Source organism: Poecilia formosa, unplaced genomic scaffold (genome assembly GCF_000485575.1).
Source record: "Poecilia formosa unplaced genomic scaffold, Poecilia_formosa-5.1.2 Scaffold1100, whole genome shotgun sequence".
NCBI classification, from domain to species: Eukaryota; Metazoa; Chordata; class Actinopteri; order Cyprinodontiformes; family Poeciliidae; genus Poecilia; species Poecilia formosa.
In genome coordinates, this window is record NW_006801039.1 from 18,432 (window position 1) to 28,000 (window position 9,569).

At 39.2% G+C, this 9,569-nt stretch overlaps 1 protein-coding gene across 2 annotated transcripts in view; it reads right to left on the reverse strand.

Annotated features, from left to right (window-relative positions):
* LOC103132516 (casein kinase I-like) overlaps positions 1 to 4,621 on the reverse strand; it is an 18,627-nt gene extending 14,006 nt beyond the window's left edge. For both annotated transcript variants that reach the window (XM_007544321.2, XM_007544320.2), the window contains exons 1-3: positions 4,510 to 4,621; positions 3,909 to 3,983; positions 665 to 771 (exon numbers count right to left, since the gene is read on the reverse strand). In XM_007544321.2, coding sequence (XP_007544383.1) covers positions 665 to 771; positions 3,909 to 3,983; positions 4,510 to 4,575 — 248 coding nt within the window. In that variant the 5' untranslated portion in view covers positions 4,576 to 4,621. The remainder of the gene's footprint in view (positions 1 to 664; positions 772 to 3,908; positions 3,984 to 4,509) is intronic.
* Positions 4,622 to 9,569: the final 4,948 nt, after the last annotated feature.

Sequence of the window (9,569 nt, forward strand, 5' to 3'; positions counted from 1 at the left end):
CTTATGATTAAAAAAATAATAATTATGTGATTGGAATCGGGATCGGCAGGAAAAAACCTGATCGGCACATCTCTAGTGTAAAAGTTATTTGAACTACTGTTGCCTTTTTTAAAACAATCTCAAACCAGTGTTTCCATTCTCATCTGATTTTTCCATACAACTGATGTTTTCATTTCTTTTTCAGGCATTCTCTGAAACTTAAGATGGTGAGAGTGAAAATCCCAGTAGATCATTAGTTATTCTGAGACCAACAACCATGCCATGTTCAAATCACTCACCTTCAGCCAGTCATCTTTATCATTCCTAAATGAACAAAAGCACTAGGTTGCTTACTTATAGCTGGTTTGGAGAAAAAACAACAACTGAGCAGCTGTACCAGTTAAAGTGGTTAGTGAATGTAGATTAACTACAACTACAGTGACTGAGACAATTGCCACAGTTAACCCTAAACCATAAAACTGGCTGAAACAATCTCACATACAATAAAATCAGACGCAACTAAAGGTCAGTAAAATGAGATTAGATTTTGGGTTCCTTTTCAGACTTGTAGTCTATTTGATCAAGACATTTTCATCCGGTAAGTATTTATAGGTAAAGAATGTGTCACATGACTACTATTATAATAGTCATAGTGAACCCTTTCCTTGTTTGTGTATGAGCTTACCTGAAGAGAATGCGAAACAGTTGGCGCAGATACATGTAGTCTGGTGCCTCTTCAAAGCGCAACCCACGGCAGTAGTTCAGATACATGGCAAACTCTGCTGGAAAACCCTGTAAACATGTATTAACAAAACTTTAATGTATGTGCAGTTTTCTATATTTTCTGAATGTATCAAAATGTATACGGGATGTTCACTTGTATAAACTTTTGCAAATTTATTAAAACAAAGGCTGAATAGCTAAAGAATATTGTCAAGTTGTCAATTCACATGCCAAACATAACTTTAGCAACAGAACAAGAGATTCAACAAAGAGTAACATGGAATAGCAAGAAAGATGGCTTAAACAATAAACAACCCTAATAACACAAAAATAGTATTAATGAAGTAGAACAAATTCCAACCAGCAGGACTAAATTCTAATTCAATTCAAAAATACTTTATTGATTCCAAAGGGAAATTCAACAATGTTGTAACTCATTAAAATTTAAAAAAAAATTATTGTAGATTGAGATGACTGGTGGTAGGAAAGATCTCTTGTAGCGGTCTGTGTTACAGGGAATTTGAAGAAGCCTCTGACTGAAGATGCTCCGTTTTCCCATGACAGTCCCATGAAAATGGTGTTCAGGGTTGTCCATCTCCAGAGGCTCCACAGTCGTCCCCAGAACAGAACCAGCCTTCTTTATCAGGTTGTTGAGCCTTTTTAGGTCCCTGGTTCTGATGCTGTGGCCCCAACAGATGACAGCAGAAGAAATGACTCTCTCAACAGACTTATAGACCTTAAAGGATCTTGGCTTCCTCAAGGAGTCTGCTCTGTCCTTCTTACAGACGGCTTCACTGTTGCATCTCCAGTCCAGTCTGTTGACCCAACAAACTTCCGAGGTATTTATATTCCCCAACTGCCTCCACTTCTCCCATAATGGAAATAGGGTTGGATCTAATCCTGCTTCACTAGAAATCAACAAGTGAAACCTTTGTTTTGTCTGTACTCAGCCTCTTGGCCGTCTCTGATACACCCAACAACTGCAAAGTCATCCAAGTATTTCTGTAGATGACAGGAGTCGGATGAATGTTACAGGAATCTGAAGTGTAGAGTGGAAAGGAGTGGTGAGAGTACAGTCCCCTGTGGCACTTATGTTGATGACCATCTGGTTACATGCACAGTTTTTCAGTCTCACAAACTGTGGTCTGTGGGTGAGGTAGTCATAGATACAGGTGATTGTTGAGGCCTCCATCTGCGTCTTCTTGAGTTTCTCACAGAGCAGATCTGGCTGAGTTGTGTTAAATGCACTGGTGAAATCAAAGAACATGATCCTCACAGTGCTGCCTGCTTTGTCCAGATGACAGTGGGTTTGTTGAAGCAGATGCATGAAGGCATCTTCAACTTCAACTCCCAATTCTACGGCAATAAGCAAACTGCATTGGGTCCAGATACGTACTTGTCTGCTTACTCGGGTTGGCCAGAAGGAGTGTCTTCCAGAACCTTCATGATGTCAGATGTCAGGATAACAGATGGCTGAGTTTTCTTTGCTACTGGAACCAGACAGGATGTCTTCCACAACAGTGGAACCTTCTCTTGGGTCTCCTGATTTGGTTGAAGACAAACTTGTGGAAGCAGCAGAGTCCATGACTGAGGGGGACCGAGTTTGGTCTGGGAGGATTTTCGGGGGACCAATAGGCATCCTTGGAGTATGACAGACTGAATACAGAGGGCAGCTCTGCTGTAGTTGATGCTTAACATAAGTGTAGCTTTATGGACGAACCGGCAAATAAATTTCATATCATCCCGATCTCATCCCGCATCGTGGCAGTACATAGATGGTAGATGTGTTTCTTTATGTGACGGAAGAGCCAAATAGAGTCGCTAAGAATGGATAAAAGTTATAAGTGCTTGGAAATATGAGAGTTCATCTATTAAATTGACTGAAGATGAATACATAAAATTAAAAGATGGAATATAGACATTTTTTGTAAGCGTATTTGTGAGGCTGCCTCTTTATTAAATTGAATATAATTTCAGATTTTTGTCTAACTTGTCTTCAAGTTAACTTAGAAAGTGAGCTATTGTTGTTACAGGTTAATTTTCTAAACTACAGAAAAGTACTTGTTAGGGATGCTCAAATATGAAAAATTGGACTGATGTTGATATCTGATAGGAACACTGTAGTTACATTTACCAATATTTTATTTTATCATTTTTAAAAATCCGAGTACTTGATTAATCGTAATAATAATTGATAGAATACTGGCTTACTAAAGTATTTGTTTACAACAGCTCTAGTCTGTAACCTACCAAGAACAAAACTAATTACATCAGTAGGCCTGTCGCTATAAACAATAAATCAATTAATTGCACGATAAATGAAAATTATAGACCTCATTTTAATTTATCGGCTTCATTGTTTCTTCCTACCTTTTTCCTCATTCTACTGATAACACTGAATGAAAAAAGGCTCAACTCTGGTGCTCTTCACTGACCCTCCCTTCCTCATTTAATTAGTGTAATGCCCGCCTTCTCCATCTAAATCTAATGATTATTGAGGGGCAATATAGTGTACAGACTTCATAATCTGTACTCTGTTGGTTGAATGTAGTTTTTATTTCCACTTTGGTTTTATGTTGCGTTTAGTTTTTATTCAAGTATGTTTGTTAATGGAGACAGAGTCCATTTTATTTATTTTTTTGGTTGTTTTGCTTATTTTGTTTAGCAGTTCCAGTGTTTAGTGTTCTTTAGAAAATAACGTATTTTTGGCAGGATGTTTCTTGCATTATTGTGTCATTACGATTACATCAGTTTAAAATGGTCTTCAAACAATATTATCGTTTATCGCAATAATTTTTGAGACAATTAATTGCCCAGCAAAATCTATCTTCAAAATCTGTTGACGTGACAGACCTAGACATCACATACGTTACCAGCAACAGCTGAGGGTGCAACACATTATTCCTTCATACCAAGTATTTTTACATAGAATGACTTTTGCTTCATAGGAGACAGCAGTATCTCTCTTTAGGCAAGACCATTATCACCAACCAATCAAACAAGCTACCCAGTGGTTGGCCCAAACAGGAGCATGAACCTGAGTAAAATGTTGACAGTGTATGGTAAACACAACCACTCAGTTTTTCCACTCAGCATGAGTTGAAAAACAAAAATTTGCTGGATAGGGTTAGGGTTACTTGCTGGTTTTAAGACAAACCAGAAAGTAAAGGTTAGGAGATAACAGCATGGTCTGTAGTTTATTTTACCTTGCAGAGAACCTCAACAGGAGTAGACATTTTCTTTTCCGAGATCTTCTCATACTTTTGCTTCTTTGTGGCTGCCTAAAAAATAAAGGGGAAAAAAAATCAAGTAGTACAACAGATTGATCTAAAGTTAATCACAAAATAATTCAAACCCCTGGTGGAGTTTGGTTAAATGTAATTTTAATTTTAATGTTTTTCTTGGTAAAATCTGGCCATAACCTTGGGGTAAGCCTTAGGTCAGAAGCAAAATAAATCTAGTAGCAGCACAGTTATATCATTTAAGTGTTGATATACGTTCATTGAACATAAGATCAATGAACATCTAACCTGCCTTGTGTCTAAAAAGGAAAACTGTTGTACAGAGACAAAGTGCTTCATATAGACTTTAAGCCTCATCAACACAATCAGACAATTGAGGGAGAGACAAAGGCACACATGCGGTTTCATGTTGGCTCTCTAACACCAAGATGAATGCTGAAAGCATAGTTATAACTATAATAATTATAGTAATTAATAGCACAGTGATGCCTGAAAGAATAAACGTGTATTTGTGAATGCATGGGCTACAACTTGCACTAACAAGAATTATGTTGAATATTCATACCTTTAATCCTTGCCAAGGCAGACTGGTTCTGTTAAAGTACATCAGCACGTAGCCTAGAGACTCCATGTCATCACGGCGACTGCAAACAACATTGTGAATTATTGAGTATAAAACCAGGACGTACTTTCAAGATACAACTGAAGCCAAATATTTGTTTACTTCTTCCTGTGCTTACTAACATGTTGTTCATCTGGGGTCCTGTTCAAACCAGACATCAACATGAATCCTGACCAAGTTGCAAGTGAACAGCCCTAAGCATGACTGTTAACCTCTGGGACGGTGATTAAAAAAAAACAAAAACAAAAAAAAAAACATGTTTTAAACTTACTAAAATTTATTCAAAAGCCTTTTCAAACATAAGCAATTTTCACATCCCTGGCAGATTAGGGTCAAAATGTTCCTTCTGACTGATCGTAGGGCTGGATGATTTGCCTGAAAAATGTATCACAATATAAAGGTTTTCTATTGGTCGACATCAATAATTAGCAACTCCAGGAGAAAAGCTGTTGTATTTCATCCATCGTGCGTCATTTTCAGGATGCCCATTGGTGCCCCGAAAAACAACAACCATATATTTTCATCAATCAATGAAATCTCCCTGGACAGAAAGTGAAAAGTGGACATGTCGGAGGAAAAAAAGACATTTGGTAATATGTTATGCTGTAAGATTGGTCTACAGCAGGGGTGTCCAAACTTTTTGCAAAAGGGGCCAGATTTGGTGTGTTAAAAATGTAGGGGGGCCGACCTTGGCGGACGTTCTTTACATAGAACAGCAATATATTTAAACAAATTTCAGCAAGCCATTCTGTGTTTTACATTTGCTTTTTTATTTTAATTTCAACAATCTTAAGCATGTCTTTTGGTTCATTTGAAACATGCATATCATGTGCAACTGAATATTCACTTAACTTCACGTTTTAACACCAACTTTTTTTAACGATATTTACAGAATTTTTAAATAAAATAACAGGAAAATGAGCAAGTAATAGTCATATCAACAAGTGCAGGGCTCATTTGAAAGATGACATATTAGTAAATGATTAGACTTTTAAAATTTTATTATTCTGGAGTGAAAACTGAAAACTTGTCTGAATTACTTATTTTGATCTTAAAAAAAAAAAAATGTATCCAGAGACTTATTGTAAATGACAAATGACTAGTCTGCATTAATGTGATACTGAGATCTGGACTGCAGCACAAAGGCCAGGTCTTGTATTGATGCGCAAGATGTCTCGTAAGTGAGAGTTATTTAAGTTCACAATCGAAAATGTCTTCTCACACAAATACGTCGACTAGGGTTGCAACCCGTTCCGTATTCGACTGTTAAATGTAGCGTCCCGTATTGAACCGAAACGGGACGCGATTTGTTCCGTATTCTACAAATGTGTATGTGTAATAAAGAAATGGTCCCCGAGTAATTTATATGCGTCGGCGCTGATAAAGTTTATGTGTGTGTTCCTCGGTTGGCCGGTGCGTTAGTGAACCAGTGGTTCAACCCATGGAGATGTCACACTCGCCTCACGCAGAATGGTGGTTTTATTATTTTATTTTATTTGAGTTTATATGGTGCAGTTTGACACGATGCATCAAACTGTACCATATAAAATGCTTTGTCTAATTGCAGTCAGGCAGAGTTGCTGTGCATGGAGATCAGAAAAACTCATCCTATAAAACTCAGGCAACCAAATCAGTCAGTGTGGCACTTATTAAACTCAATAAATATGAAATGGAAGAACTACTAAAGCCACATAAATTAAATCTCCCCGTGTGTCCCACTTTGTCCAGCAGAGAGATGCAAAGTGCAGCAGATTTAACTCATCATGAACAGCCGTTCAAAGTTGCATAGGCCCTGAGCAGAATTTCAGTTAGAGGCCCCTTTAGCTGCTAAGAACATTAGCACCACTAACAACATTTTAACACAGGTTTAATGGAATCAGAGAGTGAGGGTAGTTTAATTGGCTGACCTTACATTTAAGGTTCGTTTAGAAAAATAGTTTCTGAGATCAAATTGTAAATCTGGTTGCTGTATTTGGTCTCTAATTAGTTAGCAAATGTTTCAAGGTGTCAAAGCAACCAAAAAGCTCTTCTTCTAGAAAAAAAGTGAGGTTTGTGTGACGCAACTAGAGGAGAACTGAGACCAAGGGCCGTGATCTTATTGTTGAGCTCAAAGAGGTTTTGTTTGCTCAGTTGTGCTTAAAACTTGTTTATGTGTGGCGGCTGTTAAGGCTGTAATTGGTCTGGACATGGTGAGCTGGGGAAAAAGAAAACTACAGAAAAAAAACCCTATTAGCCTTAGGTGAGATTCATCCAGCTGGGAAGGCAAGACTTCACCACTCTCAGTATGTAAACCAACATGGCTATCTGCAGTGCGCACTTCTGTGCAGAGGCTTACAACGAAAGTGACCCAAATGAATATTGGAAGAGACCCAGAAGAAACGACAAATTTGGGCTGAAATCCACTGCAGTATCACCATATCACAGCAGAGGCAGCGAAGGGAAAGAACAATGCTGAAGGGGAGCAGAGACAAAAGTCAGAGTGCCAGCTTTGAACTGGAAGAGGGTTGGTGGAGAGTGTTATTCAATTTTCCAGAGGTATGAATATTTTTGAGCCCAATTCTATGTATGATTATTATTTATCTATCTTATCTTGGTAGATATAGTCCCATAAAAACATCTAAAGATCTAAAATGTAAAAATATATTTCCAAAGTTCACTTAGCAGTTAGCATCTGAATTAGCATTCCCAGGTCTGTGTGTATGTCGTTTTCCATTCCAATATCTGGTCTACTACCAGCTAAAGCAGGGGTGGGCAGCTCCAGGCCTGGAGGGTCTCCTGCAACTTTTAGATGTATCTCAACTTCAACACACCTGAGTCAAATAATGAGGTCGTTAGCAGGACTCTGGAGAACCTGACTGCACTGAGGAGGAGATTCAGCTGTTAGATTCAAGTGTGTTGAACCAGGGAGACGTATAAGAGTTGCAGGACACCGGACCTCCAGGACCAGGATTGCCCACCCCTGGTCTAAAGTAACTATTTAACATCCTGTCAGCAATTCTAGGTTCTGGCTCACCTATGGACCTGCAAGATAAAACATGCAGCCAATTTAATGCTCAGGACTGGTCAAGTCCTGCAGGTCTTATCCAATGTTTTTAACTGTACAGTCCGGAACGTTCTCCTCCATCTACATCATTAATCTTAACCCTGCTTGTGTGTGGGTACACAAACAGGCAAATGGAAATGCACTGCCCCGTAAGCTGTCGCACACTAATGGCGCTTGTGTTAGTATACAGGGTCAAATATCCTACTTTTCTTGCAGTGACACATTGGTGTGGTATATTAATGACATCATTAAAGCACCACCCACTTAAAGAAAATAATGATGATTAGACAAAGTTGCGATGTGCCGCCTTGTGGACGCGTCCAGAAATGACAGAGCAAGAAGGTCAATGGCACCGACGGGTTGGCGGTGACGCAGCTCCTGTGGTTGCCCTTAGGTTTGAAAGGTGCTGAGCTAAGAGGGCCACCAATGCTGCTTGCAGCTTTCACTATGTATTTATGGGCGGCGGTGGGGTGGTCCATGAGGCACCAGCAGCTGCACTCTATTTCACACAAATAGGGATGTATAAAGGGAAGGTGCGCAGCCATCTGTTTGTGCACAGATTTAGACAGAATTTTTGTGTGCTGCACTTTTCAAAATGTGTCCCTATGCCAACTTTTAGTGTGAAAGTTGTTTCAAAATTGTTGTTGAAAGTTATACATGATGCCCCAGATGAAGATGCTGGCTGAAGCTGGTAAGAGTGTGTCATCAACAGTGCAATGAACATAGGACCGACATGAGCTGAAGATTCCCTCTTCACTATTCTGGTATTAAACATATATTGCAGAAAAATGTATTGGTAATCCTAACTGACCTAAAATAGGAAAAGTTTAATTNAGGACCAGGATTGCCCACCCCTGGTCTAAAGTAACTATTTAACATCCTGTCAGCAATTCTAGGTTCTGGCTCACCTATGGACCTGCAAGATAAAACATGCAGCCAATTTAATGCTCAGGACTGGTCAAGTCCTGCAGGTCTTATCCAATGTTTTTAACTGCACAGTCCGGAACGTTCTCCTCCATCTACATCATTAATCTTAACCCTGCTTGTGTGTGGGTACACAAACAGGCAAATGGAAATGCACTGCCCCGTAAGCTGTCGCACACTAATGGCGCTTGTGTTAGTATACAGGGTCAAATATCCTACTTTTCTTGCAGTGACACATTGGTGTGGTATATTAATGACATCATTAAAGCACCACCCACTTAAAGAAAATAATGATGATTAGACAAAGTTGCGACGTGCCGCCTTGTGGACGTGTCCAGAAATGACAGAGCAAGAAGGTCAATGGCACCGACGGGTTGGCGGTGACGCAGCTCCTGTGGTTGCCCTTAGGTTTGAAAGGTGCTGAGCTAAGAGGGCCACCAATGCTGCTTGCAGCTTTCACTATGTATTTATGGGCGGCGGTGGGGTGGTCCATGAGGCACCAGCAGCTGCACTCTATTTCACACAAATAGGGATGTATAAAGGGAAGGTGCGCAGCCATCTGTTTGTGCACAGATTTAGACAGAATTTTTGTGTGCTGCACTTTTCAAAATGTGTCCCTATGCCAACTTTTAGTGTGAAAGTTGTTTCAAAATTGTTGTTGAAAGTTATACATGATGCCCCAGATGAAGATGCTGGCTGAAGCTGGTAAGAGTGTGTCATCAACAGTGCAATGAACATAGGACCGACATGAGCTGAAGATTCCCTCTTCACTATTCTGGTATTAAACATACATTGCAGAAAAATGTATTGGTAATCCTAACTGACCTAAAATAGGAAAAGTTTAATTGGATTTCACATCTGACAGTGTGAAAAAATGAATACTGTATATTCTGGACTACAGAACACACCTGATTAAAAGCTGGATGCTCTAATTTTAGAAAGAAAATTAATTTTGTACGTTGCTGCACCAGATTTTAATCTTTAGGCATCTCATTTTGTAATGAGAGATATTTAGACAGAAAGATATTACACAAGG